The 19,790-nt window shown below is 35.1% G+C and overlaps 3 protein-coding genes across 3 annotated transcripts; all 3 read right to left on the bottom strand.

The window, feature by feature from the left end:
* Positions 1-1,710: 1,710 nt before the first annotated feature.
* LOC137947853 (probable aldo-keto reductase 1) lies at positions 1,711-5,008 on the bottom strand. Its single transcript, XM_068793663.1, has 7 exons — positions 4,842-5,008; positions 4,307-4,477; positions 3,991-4,194; positions 3,747-3,919; positions 3,081-3,177; positions 2,756-2,909; positions 1,711-1,905 (listed from the first exon to the last, which is right to left on the bottom strand). The coding sequence occupies exons 1-7, from the start codon at positions 4,899-4,901 to the stop codon at positions 1,724-1,726; spliced, it is 1,041 nt and encodes a 346-aa protein (XP_068649764.1). The 5' UTR covers positions 4,902-5,008; the 3' UTR covers positions 1,711-1,723.
* Positions 5,009-6,798: 1,790 nt separating this feature from the next.
* Positions 6,799-12,395, bottom strand: LOC137947972 (probable aldo-keto reductase 1). Its single transcript, XM_068793850.1, has 7 exons — positions 12,019-12,395; positions 11,634-11,804; positions 11,330-11,533; positions 11,088-11,260; positions 10,908-11,004; positions 10,566-10,719; positions 6,799-7,184 (listed from the first exon to the last, which is right to left on the bottom strand). The coding sequence occupies exons 1-7, from the start codon at positions 12,076-12,078 to the stop codon at positions 7,003-7,005; spliced, it is 1,041 nt and encodes a 346-aa protein (XP_068649951.1). The 5' UTR covers positions 12,079-12,395; the 3' UTR covers positions 6,799-7,002.
* A 2,065-nt stretch (positions 12,396-14,460) lies between these two features.
* On the bottom strand, positions 14,461-19,433 carry LOC137948694 (ADP,ATP carrier protein 2, chloroplastic-like). The gene is made up of 5 exons (XM_068794833.1): positions 18,510-19,433; positions 17,211-17,480; positions 16,958-17,101; positions 16,199-16,546; positions 14,461-15,572 (listed from the first exon to the last, which is right to left on the bottom strand). Exons 1-5 carry the CDS (start codon positions 19,236-19,238, stop codon positions 15,036-15,038), a joined length of 2,028 nt encoding a protein of 675 aa, XP_068650934.1. The 5' UTR covers positions 19,239-19,433; the 3' UTR covers positions 14,461-15,035.
* Between the last annotated feature and the right edge of the window lie 357 nt (positions 19,434-19,790).

The following is a 19,790-nucleotide window of genomic DNA, read 5'->3' as shown; positions in this document are numbered from 1 at the left end:
TTTTATTATAAAGTTTTATATGGGTTGGTTATATGTCACACTCAAACTTTCATATGTTCACAATAAATAAATAAAATCTAATTACCACCTTCATTTAATTGTTTCATTTTCGTGGGAGGATCCTAAAAATGATGTGGTCCACATGAAATTGACATACAATTTAGTGGAGTTTAAATGAAACAGTTGATCCGTGCACGTATCCATCACCTAAATGCGAAACGGTCCTAGGTGAGAAAGGAAGAAGTAACGAAAGCCACTTGTCCTAGGGTGCTCTTTCAAACGTGACTTGGACGCGGGAAATGCGCATGGAGTGAAAAGTGAAAAAGTCATAGGTGCAATATGTGCAAGTGGTTTTTGTTTCTTCTCTCAAAACCTTGTTGAATAATTTTTGTTGTGGGATTTTTTAATATTTAATTCTTTGAATTGGGCAATGGAGTATGAAAACAAAAACTTGTTTTGCAAGTGGTGTCTGATGGTGAAATATTGTAGTAGTTTTCGATAGTAAAAGAATACTTGTTGCAGATGAATTCGTAATGACTTTTGGATAGTCTTAAATATAGCCTCCTTTGATTTAGTAATTCGGGCTGCCACTGTCTCGATGTTGAAAGTGTATTCATATGTGTGAGTGTATGTGTGTGATTTTCTCCTTCAAGCACAAAGAGAGTACTATTATTCACTTTGCAATATTGTTCACTTATATTGGTTTAGTTGATTTGAACCCCTTTTTGTGCATAAAGAAACGAAACCCTTTCTTCCAACCCTACCTAGGATTTTTTTTTATTAGTAAAAATTTAGGATTTTTTTTTATTAGTAAAAATTTTAATTTTTAAAATAAATAAAATATAAAATTAATAATACATTAGTTCGTATAAATTATAAAAAATATATTATAATATGTATATAAATATTATTCTTATTTTTAAAATATTTTATTTATTATATGTGATAAAATATTTCTATTTATATTATTTTATATAGATAATAAATTATTATATATATATATGTAAATGAATTCAGTTTTAATATTAAAATATTGTGTATGACATGAATATTCATATACACACTAGTATTTATTATATTTAATAAGTAATTATTTATTAATTTGTACATGTATTTTATATTTTTAATATTATTTATTAATTGTTACGTATATATGATATTATAATAATTTATGATAAAAAATATTATAGAAAATGTTGTATTGTACCAAATTATGTTATAAAGAATTATACATTTTATAAAAATTGTATCTTTTCTACAATTTAAAAAATTATTTGAAAAATTATAATAAAATTATAAAAATTATTAACCGTCCTTAAAATACCGAATGGAATTGAGTCTCGATTAGATTTTGGTTTGAGTTGAGAGGACTTACTCAAAATGAAAGGGGGAGTCTGACCCTCCCGTCCCCAAGACCCCTTCCCAAAATTCGGTCAAGTGGGTCGAGTTGCGGTTGACTTGGCGTGTCAAAACACCATGGTAATTTATTTTTTATTTGAGACAAGATAATTGTTATTGTTAGAGATGATAATTTTGCTTGATTATTTGATTTTTTTGATTTTTTATAAAAAAAAAACTCTACCCATATATGGATTTGGCTAGTTTAATTGTAAGGTTTGGAAGACACATTAGGAGATAAGTCTGATTTATTATCCAATCATTTATACTCACAAAAGTCTAAGTTGATTACAAGATAAAAGCACGTATGAAGCTTACAAGTAAACTAGCCACGTTTGGGTGGGGTTATTGCATGTTCCCAAGAGTAGTGTAAGAAACGATCATACTCCCTGGTGCCAGCCACTTCACATGAAGCCACTGCCTCGGAAATTTCCCTCAAATCTTCTTCGGTGAGTGTAATATTCAGACCACCCATATTCCTCTCTAAGTTGCTGATCTTTGTCGTCCCTTTTGATGGTACAAACATAAACGATTCAATTTAATAAACCCATTCCTTAAAAGTTATACCCCAATTTGGTTCATAGGCACAAGGTGGGTCTAATATCAATCATAAAAATTGGCATTGACTTTTATGTTATAAAAACTAGACCCCAATTAGCTGGTTAAATTGGGTTTAATTAGTCGGTCCTTCGTCCTAGTCCCTCAAAAAGGCTAACAAGACTTGGCCAGGTCACAGTCGGGAGATGCTCGAAAGGTCGATGTTGGTGGCGGACAAGCCCCCATTACTAGTCAACCCATAGTCAATAACCTGATGAAATTGGGTTGAATTGGATCGATCGCCTCAACGAATTGGTGACTAAGTTAAATTTCATAACATTTATTAATTTTAAAAAATACACACACGAAATATTTTAATAATTTTTTAAAAAATTAAAAAAATTATATTGATTTTTTTATGTGTAGTAGAAAATTGTTATTGGAATATGGCAATTGGGATTTTATTATAAATTTTCATTTTTTTTTTTTTTGGCTTCATAAGTGCTACATAGGTTAAACTGGTGAATCAAGTGACCTGATGAGTTAGCTAGGTCACAGTCGAGAGATGCCGGGAAGGTCGATGTAGGTGGAGGACAAGCCCCCATTACTAGTCAACCCATAGTCAATAAGTCGATGAAATTGGGTTGAATTGGACCGACCGCCTCAACGAATTGGTGACTAAGTTAAATTTCATAATATTTATTAATTTATAAAACTATACACACGAAATATATATATTGCTTCATAAGTACTACATAGGTTAATAATAATAATATAATTATAACCCCATTCAAAAGAAAAAAACAATAAATTTCCTTACCAGGTATAGGAACCACATCTTCTCCTTGATGAAGTAGCCATGCAAGAGCCAGTTGAGGAGGGGTACAAGAGTGCTTAGAAGCCAATATAGCAACACGTTCATAGAAGAGTTTGTTCTTGTTTATGTTTTCATTCATGAACATTGGATGGTAGACCTAGGTACAAAAGGGTAACTAAATTAAAGGGCTCTCCCCAAATAAAATTAAATAAATAATTGACAATCTAAAAAATTCAACTTACATATATGTAAATGAAATATAAAGACATACTTAGCACAATTTTGAATTATATTAATAATAATTTATTATCGGTTTTAGACCACATACCAACAAACTTTCTGTAGGTAAGCTTTCTGTAATAGCCTTTCCACCGAAGAACCCGCGACCAAGGGGACTATATGGTACTATCCCAATGCCCAACTCTCTATTAAATAGAAGGATAACACTTAATCGAGTCGAAGAATAGAAATCATATCAAATTGTTAATTTTTTTGTATTTTTAAGCAAGGGGGCTAATTTTACTTAGATTATATGTTCTAGAATTGGTAATTTGAAGTAAAAAATTACGAAAACATAAAAAATTTAAAGATAGATTTACATTGAATTTTGCATGAATTGATTGGGAACAAAAATATGATTAAACATATTAAAGATAGCCTTAAATTGATGTTTGAACTCATGAACTAATGGTTAAAAAAAATCATTACTACACTTTGATATGATATATGATGTTATCCTCGATGAGGGTTTATCCGATACGAAAAGTCATTTGGTGTGAAATATAAAATGGCTATCTCAACCGTCCAATCATGATAAACGGTTACCTCGGCCATCCTTTTAGTCATCCAATCACGATCAAACAATTGAGATAATCATTTGGCATGTTTTGCACCGAATGGTTATTGGATTAAGTGGTGAGAGTTCAGGGTTTTTCACTCTCGAGGGAGGTTAATTTATACTTCTTATGGACAAAAGGATTGATGGAAATAAAACCTGCAAATGGGGACTATTTCTTCTCCAATATCTCGAGTCCACGAAGACCATTCCATTTGGACAGCAGTAATGGGGTGAACTGCGTGTGCACGCCTTATAGTTTCTGGATTTGCTTCTGATAGTCCAATATACTTTATTTTTCCTTCTTCCACCAATTTCTTCATCTCATACACCTGCCATATATAAAAATTGGTTTCACCAATACCTTAAAAAAAATGGAAAAGAAAAGCTGATGAACACTTACAGTAGCTTCAATGGGTACCGAAGCGTCTACTCGATGTGGATAATACAGATCAATGTAATCCACACCAAGATGCTCAAGACTAGCCTCACAGCATTTCCTAACATACTCTGGGTCACCTCTCACTACTGCTTCACCGTTCTCTGTCATCGTTATCCCAAACTTGGTCGCGACCTGGATTCTTTCTCGCGGAAGATGCTTCAAGGCCTGCAAATTCAACAGTAACTTCGATAGAGCAGAATTCATGCAATTGGGGAATTTTTATTTGCTTTTTTCCCCTCTTAACATGTCCAGACAACTGTGAATCAAAAGCAAGCACCTTTCCGACGAGGATTTCGTTATGGTGATTCTCTCCGTAAAGATCAGATGTGTCAAAGAATGTCACTCCTTTGCTGAAAGCGTATTGGATTACTGATCCTCCCTCCTCGTAAGACAGAGGAGCGTTGTAGATTCCGGAAAGTCCTCCACATCCAAATCCCAGTCTGGAAACCTGTAAAAACAGAAAATCCCAAGTCGAATTTGAAACTTTTTAACCAAAAGTGCGTAGTCTGGGTCGTGATCTGTTTATGGAAGAAGGAACTGAAGAGAAGGATAGCCCAAAAAATTTTCAATAAAAAAGTTCAAGACCCAGAAATTAACAGAGTCGGAGTACAGCATATCAGTTATTTTAAACTTCACCCATTTTCTTCCTCTGTTCGTGAGTCAAGGAGTGTTCTATTCATTAAATATAGAGCAGAGATAATGAAAAACCGAAAGCAGCTAAACAATCACCGACAAATTTTAGCTTCAAGGGCTTCGTGCTGATCTTATGAATCTGAATTGAGAAATGAGTAAGTGAGGAATTAGAGGTTTACCTCCAGACCCTGACTGCCCAACTTCACTCTTGGGACTCTGATTTGCAGCTCTTCGGCCATCTTTCTTCTCCGATGAGCACCCGGCAGGTTTGATACAATCACATCCTAATGAACTGATCGCAGGCTATTCATTTAGATCGGAAAGTTACTTAAATGACTGAAAGGCCATCTGCTTGACTTTCATTAGAGCCTTTAATTTGATAGCCATTAGCTCCATCGGAGAAAGAATCTCCAACCACCTAAAAAAACAGCAAGAGCCACAAATGATTCATTTGATTATTATTATTTTTAACTACAGTTGGATCTGCATAATTCTTTTATAGAACAACTGTTTTTGTAAAGGAATAGTCTACCATGGATTAACGAACGAGTACAAAAATTTTTAGTTTATTAGCTAGGGAATAGGTTTTTTAAGTTGGCTAGTCATTTTATAATGGGTCTTAGACCAAACTTCATAGTTTTTTGGAAGTCAAAATCAAGCAAGGATGAGCGCGTATCTTTAAAAAATAGCAGTGAAGCTATGATTGCCATGAATGACCATTCATCAGGCATTGTTCGAAGCAATCTTTCTTGTATAAGGCTGTGCAATAAATTCGGAAATCACAATTAGGGAAGGGGTCATGATACGAAGGCTGAACTGTTAAAGAAGACATGTCGTGATAGGTAAGGTGAACAGATATTTAACTTACATTTGAACTCCTAAACTCTAAACCTTAAACCCTAAACCCTAAACCCAAAATACATTGGTTATTTTATTATTTATTTGGTTACTACTACATGAATTGTTTTAGAATTGTACTCCTAATTTTTTTATTCATTGTTGTGGTGGGAGAAAATTCAATTGCTACAATAGTTCAAATTTCTTTGTTGCATGAGTATACTTCAAGCTTGGGGACCGATGCCTTGATGTATATTATATGCAAAAATCAAAACACCTTTGTCTCTTAGTCCAATATAATCAAAGTTTTGCTTATCTTTGGCTCTTCCATAAATTCCACTAGTACCTCTCTTATCAATGTCATATTTTTTTGTTGCTTTAGAACAATGCTTATAGGCCTATTACACGACAAACACAAGAGTTTGTTCAACATGTAGCTTGAGTAAAGTAGAGCTAGTTTGTTCTTCACCCTTAAAAATAGTGAATTTTGAGGAACTCGTAAACACTTAGTAGACTCTTTCTAATGGCCTTAAAAATGGTTTGGTTTACCTTTAGAATTGAACATTGCTTTCTGACTTAGACCTATTTTTTTGATTGGTATACGAAGTCTTCTTGCTTGATTAGGGGTTTTGTTCTCTCGTATTAGTTTTCAGAAAGTTGGGTTTCTTACAAAAGAAGAAGAAGAAGTAAATCCCTAGCATTAGGGGAATAAGTAGAAGGATAAGAATAAAGAAAGAGGTGATTGGTAGAGCCTACAATGAAGAATTTCATGAGTTGTAGTGAAAGTTTTTTTTTATTACATGTTATTTTATTTAGTAAGTTATATTATGGTATAATTGGGTGACTTAGAAATTAAAGTTAGATTAGAATCAGAAAACTCTCAATTATATTAATAAAAGGCTATCTTGAGAGAAAGAAAACACAAGAATGTTCTTTCTTCTCTTTTCCAATGTGCTCTTCTTTTCTCTCTTTTATCTCTCTTGTTCTCCTCTCTTTTGCTTACTCATCCTTTCAAATTTTAACACAAATACGAGTCCTAGGTATAATTTCTTGGATTTTAGAACTAATTTAAGTGGCTGATCCAGTCCAAATCTAATAACACTTGAAATGTTTCAACCTTTTTGTATTTGAACTACCAAAATATTTAACACAAATGCAAGTCATATGTAGAAACTACTTCTTCTAGACTCATATCTTATTGCACCACAAATGGATCCACGAGTAGTCTCACAGAGATGTCTAACACACCAGGCTAGATGTCTCACCCTTTGTATCAAAGAAATGATACGTAATCTCTTACCTAATATGCTTGAAACTTGTTGAGTTGTGACAAAAGTAATACAATTGAAACACATCCATCCCTCAATTGAGGTACATGTGTCACTAGGTCCCAAGCCAAAAATCCTTTAAACATTGTTTAAATTGTGCACCCAAGGTTGATCATCAAAAAAATACTAATAATATTTCAAGAAAATTTTAAAATTTTTTAGGCTCACATAAAGCTCAGTCATGTTTTGGTGGGGTATTTGCATATTTCCAAGTGTAACTTGTAAACAAATCAAGCACACGAGATCCGGCCACTTCAGCTAAAGGCACTGCTTCAGAAATTTCCTTGAGATTTTCTTGTGTGAGTTTTATCTTCAAGGCACCCATGTTATTGTTGAAGTTACTAATCTTTGTTGTTCCTGTTGAAAACAATAATAGCAGTCATGGATGAAATAGACATACCTTGAAACATTTCAAGATATTGAAATGACATTTATTTCAAAGAGAGAGGGACTCTTCCAACCATTGTAATCCCAACATCAGTAAAATATTAACTCAAAATGTACTAACAAATGAATTTGTTATACAAAATATATACTAGAAGAAATAAATTAAAGATAAAAAGATTGTTTTACATATATTGAATATATTACTGTCCTGAACTAAAGGGTAGGCATGGGTGGGGTTTTTGAAACCTTGTCACCGCTAAAAGTCGTCATGGGTTTGAAAATCTAACCCCCACGCCCACCTCGTGATACGTTTACCAAGGAATGGGTTTCAAGTCAAAAGTCTGTAGGGTAGGGATAAACAATAATAAATTTGAAATTATACATTAAAAATAATTTATTATAATAATCCATATATATCCATTTAAATTGATGTCTAACAACGAAAGCTACTAATAAGAAGTTTTTATTTTCTTGTTAAATTTACATTTTTTTAAAATATATCATATAAGTAAACCTTGTGAGTCGAATTAGGTGTGAGGATGGAAAAACTCAACCCTTTCAAGCAACATCCTCACAAAAATTGAGTTGAATCGAGTCAAATTCCCTCCTTTACTCAATCCATGCCACCCCTACGATAAACTAGTAGTTCCACATTAATGATATTTTAACTAATAAATGTGTATGTAGTACTAAATTCAAGATTACATTGGTGCATTTTTACCATTAGCCTAATATTAAAGTTGTCAAATGCGGCAAATGTTATTTTTACTAATGAAGCACACCATTTCCTACTTAATCACACCTAGGCATAATAAATAATATTTTATTTATTCTTTTATATGACGATAGAATGAAGATAACAACATTGCCATGGATACAAAACACAAGCTTGACATTTATAAAAATACAATAGTTTTTTAAACAGATAAAAATCAAGTGTGGCCAAAAGCTAGTTGGCCAAAGCCTTATCTTATTAAAGTTTGGATTTTTCACCATTATTATTCTTGGTCTCAAAATTTCTTTTGAGATTTTTTTTTAAGATAACAAATACTTAAGAAACTAATAATACCTATTAAGTACGTCCTATAGTTTAATAAACCCTAAAGGAAATTACTGGCAACATATCCATTTGATCAACAACGAATTGTTTGAATAACTCGTATAAAATAAAAAGGGAAGCAAATAACTCATGTCAAAAAACATATTGTCTAGATGGCCGAGTGGGCTTAGTACAATAAGCAAGGCTAAAAAAGTAGAGTTGTTCAACTAGACCAGAGAGAGAAGAGTCTCTATTGAAGACCGTTCACCCAAATGTTAGAAGAACAATCAACTAAAAACGAGGCAAGAAGAGTAAATCTTGGCAAAAGGAGTACACTTCATGCATAAGAATCGAGTACTTCATTAGGGATGATAAAGGCGAAAAAAAAGTCTGAGTATATGTAGGGAGGAGTCAACTCCTTCAATTGAAGAAATTAAGAACTAAGGTTAAAAGGAGTTGACGGTTATAACCAACGAGTTGTGAACTTAAAATAGAATTGACCATTCAATAAGAGATCTAAAGACTTGAAGCAAAAAAGTATAGAGGACTCAGACTACATAAAAAGGAGCCAACCCCTTTGTAGTAGAGACAATGACAAAAGAAGTCGATCCCTCAAAAAGTGAGTTTTGAAAATGAAAGGAGTCAACCACTTTGTGAGGGTACATCAAAGGCAATGAAAGGAGTTGAGTCCTTAAAATAGTGAATTTTAACTTGGAAAGGAGTTGACCCCTTATGCAAGTAGAAGAACTACTTAGATAGAAAAGGAGTCGGGTACATTAGAGGAGTCTACAACATGCATCCCAATGAAGAAGGCCAAAAATTCTAAAAGAAGTGGACCACTTCCAAACAAGTCAACCCCTTGCTATAGAAATTCAAATTGACATAATTTAAAAATTAGATTTGAAAGTTGTAGGTCTCTAAAATGTGCAAGTGATCTATCACTTCTTCAACAACAAAAAAGAGATGTAATGTATAATTTTTATAATTTTTAGATTTGATTTAGACCCCTTTTTGTTACATTGCAACAAGTCACTTTTTACCCATAATGACTTGTTTTTTAATATTGGGGGAGCTTCCAATTTAAACAAACTCACCCCAAAATGTTGTGATCTCTTAGCCAAAGTATTTTCTAAGCCTCCTAATCCCTCACACACGATTTTTAAAATTTGGAGGCTTTTGCAGCACTAATAGAATTTGGGAGGAAAATTAAAAAATCAAGTATTTACATAATTTTACTTTGAAATCTATTTATTATACTTGGTTGAGTATAGTGAACTAGTGTCATTGCACTTTAAAAATCATTCTTTAAAGTTCAAATTACTACTTGTCAAGTACAATTTTAAATCATTTATTCAACTTAGTTGCTCCGTGTTTTCCCCTAATTTAAAAAACCAATCCTAGATTCTCCCTAAGCTTATATTTTAAAATCACTCATTAAGGATTATTAGAGGTACTACTTCATAAACAAGTATATAGGGTTGAGTGTGCTAATATTTCTACTTGAATTATTAGAAGCTATTGTAAAATAGCTTAATTATAAACAAACATCCCTTGCATTATTTGGTTAAGCCTTGGCAAGGCAAGAATATATTCACATTAATTTAATTGTGAGAGGACCATGTGGTTAAAGAGGACGAACTTTTAAATCTTGTTTTTTGTTGTGAGCAATAAATCCTTGTGTAGGCAAACAGTGCTAAAAATCCCTTGGTAGGTCTGGACTTGGTATGCCTAATGAGTTGTTGCTGCAACAAAATCTCTTGGTAGATCTTTGTAGGATTGACTAGTTAGCTACTTGAAAATCTCTTTATGGGTCTAGGTTGGATACTGTTGCATCCATATTAGCAGGGTAAGTTGTTATAAATTGACTATTGCGATTAATTGAGTGGCTATCCTTGTTGGGTAATATTGTAATTAGCCTAGGAGGTAATTTTTTGTAAGTGTTACGTGACAACAAAGCATAGTAAATTAACTTCAAGGTGAAAATACTTGGGCAATGGAGTAGCAATTGACATAGAGGAATGTGAATGAGCATTTACTTTGAAATCATTTTGACACATTAGATTAATTAGATCATGAAAATAATTAAATAATTAATTAAATAAATAAATATCTAATTTTAGTAGCACAATTAAATAAACTTATTTAACCGCTCTAAGTTTGTTCCTTATCGGACCTAACAATCATCACACTAAGACGAAAAATACAAAAATGCACATGAATGGAGACAGATAAGAAAAATGCAAAAATGCAAAACGAAAAATAGCAAACCGAAACAAATGAACTGAGGATTATTTTTAAGGAAGTCTTCTCACCGGGGATAGGAACAACATCTAGGCCTTGATGAAGTAGCCATGAAAGAGCCAATTGAGGAGGGGTACAAGAGTGTTTAGAAGCCAATCTAGCAACACGCTCATACAAGATTTTGTTCTTGTCCATGTTATCTCCCATGAACCTTTGATGATTGATCTATAAAAAATGTTACACAAAATAAAGATGATAAGTAATAGAAATTATTCATCTTATGGGAGAATAAGAACTGGTGTTCTGAAAGAAAATTTCATCCCTTAAAATCATTACAAACATCAGAAAAAATTCCTTTATGATTCCAATTTGTGCAAACATGGGCAAGAACAAAAGAGGTTTCTAATGCATACCAGGATACTTTCATTCGGTATGTTTTCTGCAGTAACTTTGCCACCGAAAAATCCTTGGCCGAGGGGACTGTATGCGACTATCCCAATCCCAAGCTCTCTATTGAAACGATAGTTTCAGATTTTATGGATTGGTGATTGAAATCAGTGTAAACGAGGGGAGAAGAAAGGATTAGTAAAAACCTGCAAATGGGAACTATTTCTTCTTCAATATCACGAGACCACAAAGACCACTCCATTTGAACAGCAGTAATGGGATGAACTGCGTGTGCTCGCCTTATCGTATCTGGACTCGCTTCAGATAATCCGATATATTTGATTTTTCCTTCTTCCACTAATTTCTTCAACTCAGACATCTGCCATAGTAGAGTATCTTAGCACCCAGAAGATTTGTTTATCTTACGAAAGTGATGATCAAGACTTACAGTGTCTTCAATTGGAACTGAAACGTCTACTCGGTGTTGATAGTACAGATCAATGTAATCCACACCAAGACGTTCAAGGCTAGCTTCGCAGCATTTCCTCACATATTCTGGATGGCCTTGCACTACCACTTTCCAATCCTTTGTCAAGCTTATCCCGAACTTCGTTGCGAGTTGGATTTTTTCTCGAGGAAGTTGATTCAATGCCTGCAAATGAATACGATATCTTATTCGATATTGTACTACTTAATATGAATCTGATTTGACTGTTAAATATGACGGAGATTTGATGAGTATAATCAAGAACCTTTCCGATAAGAATTTCATTATGATGATCAGCTCCATAGATATCAGATGTATCGAAGAAAGTCACTCCTTTGCTGAAAGCATATTGGATTACTGAACCTCCCGCCTCATACGACAGAGGAGCATTATAAATTCCGGAAAGCCCTCCACATCCAAATCCCAACCTAGAAACCTGTGGAAGAAAGAAATATGGACATGGAGGGAGAAATATAAGACCAAAGTTCTTCACAGTTTCAACCAAAAAGTACTCGGAGGTGAGCTCAGAAACAAACGCAACTTGATCGGAACTGAAACAGGTAGCAGATTGTAACTTCACTGGGACTCATCCTGAGCTCAGGATTTTTTAATTGAAATTGGGATGATCGTGGGAATTAGGGAAGGCTTACCTCCAAACCTTGACTTCCCAACCTAACTCTTGTCACTGGAATTTGCGGCTCCTCTGCCATCTATGAATCTTTTCTTCTCCGATGAACAGTCAGCAGGTCTCTGACTAAAATGGTACTGCATTGTTTATGTTATTCGAGAAGCAGTATAACATTAATTATTCCGGCCGGCCGGGTACTGTACTTCAGGAAAATGACAAGAAGCTAAGCTCCAGCAGATGGTCACGCTCTGCGGGGAAAGATTCTTCAGTGTTATTCGGCGCAAAGGATGCCACTCACGACATGAAAGCTTCTGGCCTTGAAACCTCCTCAATGCTGCACTCTAATGGAGTGCACCCTCTGACGCATTTCGATTGCAGAATAATCTTTATCTTTTCTGAATATTTGAAAGAGAGAGGTTGAGAGGGTTGGGATAAGATAGTAGTAGAAGAAAGGCAAAGATTTGTACAGCCTTGCAGGTCCAATTAGCTGGGCGATCATTGGATTAGTATATATGCAAATGGAGTTTAATCTTGCTTAAGGGGTAGGTTGGAGAGATAATATAAGTGAGGTTTTGATTGGATGGGGTAGGTTAGTGTTTGTATTTGGAAAGTGAGTTGAGTTGGGAATAAGGGAGGTAATTTGTCATATGGTTCTTGGAAGGAATATAGTCATCACGAGGGTGGGTGGCTCGAAGAGTAGCTTAGTGGTGCAAGGTTTGGTGATTTATTTCATGATTTGTTTGGAGAGGGAGTGATTGAGATGGACGGAGAATATGAGAGAGTTAAGTGAGTTATATGTAGGACATTAGTGATCAGTATGAATTTGGGTGAGGAGGACAATAGTGAGAGTTATTTTTTGTTAGATGTAATGTGAATGATTGGAATTGGGAGTCGGTTTAGAGGTGAATTGAATTGAGAGTGAAAGTGAGAATAAGTGTTTAGTGTGTTAGGTAGGTTTGGACTATTATGGCACCAAGGTGGGTGGTGGTGGGGGTATATAAGTGGTGTTTTGAATTGATTAAGTTGGTGTGGTGAAATTGAAGATGGATAGGGTAGGATTTCATGGTTGGGTGCAAAAGTATAGATGAAATTAGTTAGGTGTGTTGTCGCTGTAATGGAAGAATAGAAAGAAGTTTGGGGTGTTGGGTGGTAATTTTGGCTCGGTAAAGAGGTGCTTTGAGGGGGTAACGTTTGGAAAATTTTGGTGGTGGTGAACAAGAAAAGTTACCAAAAATAAAATTTATTAAGGCTTCATAATGCATTGCGAGGTGACAAGAGGTTTTATAAACCTTGTTTCCATGAAGGATTATAACATGATTGATATATATATATATATATATAATTTTTTGGAGAGGTGATTTTGGAGGAGAGAGAGTGTTTAGGGGGGTTGTGGCTTTGAATGAAAACAAATGGGGAGAAAAGTTAGGGGTTGGGAAAGAATATAGGAGGGAGGAGTTTATTTCTCTTAAGATGTAGGAATATGAAATTCTTTTTATGGATGAGTGTAGAACTAATGGGACTCTAAAATGAGTGCAACATGTGGAGTATGGTGAATAACTTTTTTTAAGGGCTTTTAGATAATGGGAGAAGGAAGGAGGGCTAGGTCGAATGGGCTCAAGGAAGAAAAAAGAAAGTTTTAGCAGAATTTATGTTTTATGACTTTTGATGATGATATCTCAAAAAATATATCTCATAATACCAAATGGATGATACTGGCTAAAGAAATTAAACTCGGAGATTTTTAATTTGGTATATAATTTGATTTGTAAATCTCTCACCTTAAATACTTTGTTATGTTGAAAGACCATAGTCGACTTCCATAGAGATATCTCTTTATATAAAATATTAGATTGTCTTGAAACTTATTCCTATCGAAATTATACTTTGATATATTTCATTGAAATTAATATTATCACATAAAATATACTTCTTTTGAAGCGAATAATCTAATAACTTGTCAGATTTATAGTTTGACCGAACTAATCTTAAGGTTCCAAAGAACGATTGCTTTGATACCAATTTATATGAATCTACTTATAAAAAAAATCCTTATTTCTTCAACAGGTAAAGAATATTTGAAAGAGAGAAGTTGAGAGGGTTGAAATAAGAGAGAAGGGAAGATGGGAGAAGTAAAATAGAGGAAGGGAGGAAGATGGAGAGAGAGGTAAAAAGAAAAGAAAATATCATAGTAAGGGTATTTATGTAATTATCTACCATGTAATTAAGAAAATAAAAATGAGTTAGAGGCGAAAGACAATGACATATTGCCTTGTCTTTAAAGAATGGATTTGTGAACGATAAAATTGACTGGAACCTAGAAAAAGGTCAGATTGTTCCTGAAGTGGGTTCCATGCAGTTTGGCGTTTCCTGCTGAGCCGTTTCCATGTTCTCTCAAATAATGAATAGATAGATGCAATCGACAAAAAGTGACAAAAGAACATGTCCAGATGTCACATGAAAATAACAAAAAGAAGGGTTTATTTTCTGCCATAAGATGACTGATTGAAAGAAAGGGTGGGTAACTATCCAACATTACTTCTCATGCAGGGACAGGAAACCAGAAGGCTAAGAACAGAAATCACTGGATTTAGCTCTGATAAAGTACACAACTGCTATCAAGATACAACATCAGAACAAGTAAACACTCTTTATCATGCAGTGATACAAAACTAAATGTCAAAACTGAGATCACTAATTTATCTTTTTAGAGACATCTGGAAGCTATTGGATAGCCTCCTCCTAATAACACTTCACATTATTGCAAGACAAAACAGAGAAACAAAATTAGATTATTTGCTCTGGAGCCTCTCACTTGCCCACAGATTTCTCATCATCATCTCATTGACAACATTATCACCTCAGAGTTACCACTTAAGATCTCCCAAGTATTATCCTCTGGTTCACAAATCCTGATTAACTGCCAGTGGTGAAGATCAAAGCAACAGGTATCAGATGCTGTCATTACCACAGAAAACCCAGAATCTTGGCAATTATGACTTTGATGAACTCTCTGAGCCCCAACCTGTGCACTACAAAGTTCTATTGATTGGGAAGGCTGTTTACATCTGCTGACACATGATTGTTTCCACTAGTTTCTCCCTCCTCAACTCCACCAACAACTGTTTGAGTTACAACACCAGCCACATCTTCCTCAGTCTGAGATTTTACCTCGACGTTTTGAACAGTGAGAAGCTCCTGGCTTCCCTGAGAAGATACATCCTCAACCAAGGGAACATATTTCCCTTCAATAAACCCCATTGGATTCAGAGTACTCATGAAACGGTATGTGACTCCCTGCTTTGGCTGAATGTTCCTAGCAAGGCTGGTTTTAGAGATGGAAATCTTGCTCTCGATGAGCTTGTCTTTGAGGTCCTTTTTCACCAATGGAGTGAACTGTTGATCCAATGATCGGGCAGCAGCTAACCATGCAAGAACAATAACCAGTAATATGCCTCCAAGATAAGGTGTTGAGTTTGAAAGGGATCCAAATGTCAAAATAAGAAATTGTTGTATCAAGGCACCCCCTGATTTTCCTAAAGGATTGCACACAACGTCAATTGCAGCTTTGCCTTTAACCTAGCAAAGAGAAATGTTTGTCCATTAGCTCATCTCACACCTTTCAACCTTCAAAGAGTCAGCAGTTAGACATCAAAGTGTAAAGAGGTAGATCTTAACAAATTGAAGTGCAGAAAAAGATATATTAATCTCCTACTTGACAAGAAAAGTAGGAGATCAGGTGGATATGTTGCAGGGGGCACTAAAAATTACTGTAATGCCAATTTCAAGGACTCATATTCTGAAACTACAAATCAAAATTACATAACTACATAACCATTAATCAAGTTTGGATTTTATCATTCCATGGAAGAGAGGGGAGCGGGCGTGTGAGAATGTAAAGGGAATATGTCAAATCTGGTAGACTTTTTTTTTTTTTTTGGGAGAAAGAATGCTTTCATTAAAAGAGCCCGAAGATCAAAAGCCGGTAGAGTTTGAATAATGAATGAATAAAATTCACTTTTCCTAACTGCCATAAAAAAAGCCGAAAAACTATGCAGATATAAATCTAAGATAATTTAGACAGTAGAAAACTTGATTAGATCATGTAATGTCATTTTAGATCATAATGCCAGCTTTGGTGCTATTTATATAAGCATTACTTATACTTCTTTCTCTGAATGAAATGATAAAACAATGACTTGTACCTTGGTGTCTTCATCTAGAGGGATGTAAGCCATCTCTTTGCAGGGGTCAAATAAGCTGTACTTGGCACTCTTGCTGAATATATTCTGCATTGCCCCCACAAAAACTGCTGCAAGAAGTGGAGTTAACCCTAGCTTTGCCAGCAGTGGAGCTAAAGGATCACTAAATAGTATAAGAGAGAAAAATCCAACTCCAGTAATTAGTAAAACTGTTGGTGTGATGGCAGCTGCTACACCCCATCCATATTTACGAAAAATGACTCGACTCAGCAGCATCATGGTGAATGTAGCAATTCCAGTCCAGGTTGAGAAGTCACCCATAAATGAAGAATATTCATTAGGGCTGGGGAACTGCCAGAAGCAATTTCTTTTTTAAATCAGTAAGAAAGTTTTCAGCTTTATCAAAACAAAATATTAAGTTCAACTGGATAATTTGATCATATTCCAAGAAAGCTACAGAAAATATGGTTACAAAAGAACTTAACCCTGTACATATTCAATTGTGGGTGTACGGAATGGGCAAGAGAGAGAGACAAAGTGAGAAAAGAGTTTTGTCATTTCTTCTAACCTAGAAAACGGAAAAATTAAGTTCGGTAACATGGCTATCATGATAATACGTTGGCCTTCCCAAAATGCATTGTTAGAACTCGTCCTTGTTTAGCAGATGAGTCTTTGCTCAATAAACACAGGTTGCTAAACCGGAACAAGGAAGAATATGTAGTTTTTTTTCAGGTACAAGTAGACAATAAAGCATCCAACTACCTGAGCCTTAAGCTTGGATTTCCATGTGACTTCAACAAGGTTGATACTGATTCCATACGCCACCACCAATGTGGCAAGATCTCTAATATATCTTGAAGATAACAAGAACTTCATGCTTTCCATCATTGTCATCTTTGCTTTCTCCTGCAAAAAGACAACATGAGGTTGCATTGGCTTTACAAGATTGTATCAATGTTAATGGATTCCGATCCAGATGTGGCCCTCAGCAATTTGAAAATCATAATCAACCTACCTTCTTCTTACGACTTTCAGGCTTGGGAATTGATGGATCACTCAGAATAAACTTGTTTACTCCCCGGTAGATTGCACATATTACAAGTCCTAGCAGCACGACAATGGTCATCATCCCTTTCAAAGAGAGTGCCCAGCCATCCACCCCCGGACCCAAATTCTTGCGCAAGTTAGAGAAATACTTTACAGTACGGCCTGAGAAAATAAGAGCAACATTTGCACCAAGACCAAATAATGGGTAGAACTGTGATGCTTCATCTACAGTAGTAATCTACAAATGGATAGCCACAAAACCATAAGGAGAAGTTAACCTCATTTTTGAAAGAAGAAAATGTTAATGTTGTAAAAGTTCAATCTATTTTAAAGCTGCTTAACAAATGAATCATCGACATGCACAAAACAATGGTTCACATGTCAATATTAAATGCATCAAAGGATTCAAAATATTATGAATAGGATTTCAATATCAAGTAGGACACAATATAATACAATGTTGAAAACATCCAAGCTCAACATTGCTAAAGAAGAGAATTAAAAAGGTACTTACATCCATGGGATATGCAACTGATCTTATTAATAAGCCCATTAAAGAAAGAAAAGTAATTCAATGGCACAACCTCAAAGAGAATGTCTGCAGTGATATGAAGTAGATGCATGCAAAACAAAATTTTGAGGCAGAACCTGAACTATTTATCAATGTGGTACTCCCAGTTGATAGTTTGTGCTTCAGACATCAATAAAATGATGCTGCCAATTTACTAACACTGCAACATGAGTACATGATTAGGTGGGAAATTTTAGATAACAAATTTAGTACATGGCTACTGGATGAGCGACATGAATCTTCAGGTAACTATGCCATCACATGGTTTTGCAGCTACTTGTAGCAGGATCTTGTTCATATGATAAGAGGATAAATGTATTTTCCCTCATGAAGTAAAGGAAAATTTAAAACGATCACCTGATCAACACACCCACAGTGAAGTTTGTACTGACCGCAATCAATCAAACATGAAGCGAGTCTAAGCAGTAGGAAGTAATTATCAACAGCATGCACTATGCAGTTGAACATAGTAGTGAACGGAGGAAAACAGTTTCCATAACAATATCTAAGCCAAAAGAGGGAAAAATAAAGTTAACAGTGAAAAATAAATATTTGAAACAACTAAAAAGATAAGTCATACAGAATAAAAATGAGGTTCACCGATCAAAACATTAACCAAATCCCATACCCAACCATGACAGAAAAAATAATGAATAAATAACTCCCAATATTGTTAGTATGAAAGTCACCACTCACCTGGTTAGCAAAACCCCAGAAGAGCAGAGACACCACAACACTTCCCCAAAGCTCGGACATGACATAAAAGAGACAAAAGCTCCAAATCCTCAGAATCGCAATCGGCCCAAGGAAGCTGGGGCCGAGAATTTCCAACAGCCGGTCCGCCAGACCGATCGGATGAATCAGATGACGATTCGGATATAGTACAAACGCAAACGCACCAAAAAATGCAATAAACGGGAACATACACGAATAGAAAAGCATCTCCTTTGAAAGAACATTGGACAGTTTCGTGTACAGGAGCATGAATCCTATAGCCATGGGCAAATTGACCCACGTCTTCAAAAAAGGGATAATCTCTGCGCTGCTTCCTTTGGCCGTGATAACAAGAACATCTTTAGTGTCTCGGAGAATGGTATAGTTAAAGAGAATGCAGAAAAACATGAGACCGAGGGGAACCACCTTCTTCAAGGTATTAACTTCAACGCCCAAGAATTTGGCAGGAACCGGTTTAGGAGCAGAAATCTCGGCTGCAGACGAGGACCCAGAGTTGCAAACCGGCTGTAACCGGCGTTTCAATGAAATGGGTTCCGGCCTTGGGAAAAAGGAGACAGGAGAAGGACAAGTTGATAATGGGTTGAATTTGGGACCCGGAAACCCAACATGAGCTCGATTTACGCGAGGTGTCAGATACCTCTGGGATAAAGAAAAGTGGAGAGAAGGGGGAGAGCGAAGAAGAGCCTCCATGGAGGGTTTGAATTCTTGAGTAGAGAGAGATTCAGAAACAAAAGAGGAGTAACCCAAAATCCGTCAGAATCGGGCAAAATTGAAAGAGAACTCCGAGTTGGATTATCTGCAACTAGAACGAGAACACTGATAACACGGAGAAGTGACCAAAGGAGGAGAGAAAAATATCTACTTACCGAGGAGTGGGAAGAGAGACTCTCCCTTTGCCTTTTGCCAACAAACAGAGAGAAGGCTGTAAAAACAGAAGAAAAAAAAAATTCAAGTAGAATAACGACACACTAGAGAGATTATTAGAACCAGAAAACAACAGAACTGATTAAAATCTAATGTTCCTCAATCATAGTCACTGATCTTTCCATTAAAACCTTCCAATTTTACTACTTCTTTCTAATTATAATTCTGCAAACAGAAAGAAAATGCTCAAAAAAATCTTAAAAAATATATCATGAAAATCTATCGAATTATAGCCTTATTATATGTAAATTATAATAGACTTAGGAGTAATGTCAGAATTTTAAATAATGGAAATTGAAGGCTGAGCACTCTCTCTAA

Source organism: Aristolochia californica, unplaced genomic scaffold (assembly GCF_029961685.1).
Source record: "Aristolochia californica isolate CCGP_79_NKW_82.1479 unplaced genomic scaffold, dmAriCali1.0.hap1 SCAF_13, whole genome shotgun sequence".
Classification (NCBI taxonomy): domain Eukaryota; kingdom Viridiplantae; phylum Streptophyta; class Magnoliopsida; order Piperales; family Aristolochiaceae; genus Aristolochia; species Aristolochia californica.
This window is presented reverse-complemented; position numbering and strand designations above follow the sequence as displayed.

Excerpts from the sequence above, each read along its gene's own strand:
- LOC137947972 (XM_068793850.1), bottom strand. The coding sequence starts at position 12,078 with ATGGCAGAGGAGCCGCAAATTCCAGTGACAAGAGTTAGGTTGGGAAGT. Across the intron at positions 10,720-10,907 it reads TACCGAATGAAAGTATCCTG|ATCAATCATCAAAGGTTCAT; the intron begins GTATGCATTAGA and ends CATTTTTTATAG. Across the intron at positions 7,185-10,565 it reads AGATGTTGTTCCTATCCCCG|GAACAACAAAGATTAGTAAC; the intron begins GTGAGAAGACTT and ends TGTTTTCAACAG.
- LOC137948694 (XM_068794833.1), bottom strand. The coding sequence starts at position 19,238 with ATGGAGGCTCTTCTTCGCTCTCCCCCTTCTCTCCACTTTTCTTTATCC. Across the intron at positions 17,102-17,210 it reads CTGAAAGTCGTAAGAAGAAG|GAGAAAGCAAAGATGACAAT; the intron begins GTAGGTTGATTA and ends GTCTTTTTGCAG. Across the intron at positions 15,573-16,198 it reads CTCTAGATGAAGACACCAAG|GTTAAAGGCAAAGCTGCAAT; the intron begins GTACAAGTCATT and ends TCTCTTTGCTAG.
- LOC137947853 (XM_068793663.1), bottom strand. The coding sequence starts at position 4,901 with ATGGCCGAAGAGCTGCAAATCAGAGTCCCAAGAGTGAAGTTGGGCAGT. Across the intron at positions 3,178-3,746 it reads GAAATAGTCCCCATTTGCAG|AGAGTTGGGCATTGGGATAG; the intron begins GTTTTATTTCCA and ends TCTATTTAATAG. Across the intron at positions 1,906-2,755 it reads AGATGTGGTTCCTATACCTG|GGACGACAAAGATCAGCAAC; the intron begins GTAAGGAAATTT and ends TACCATCAAAAG.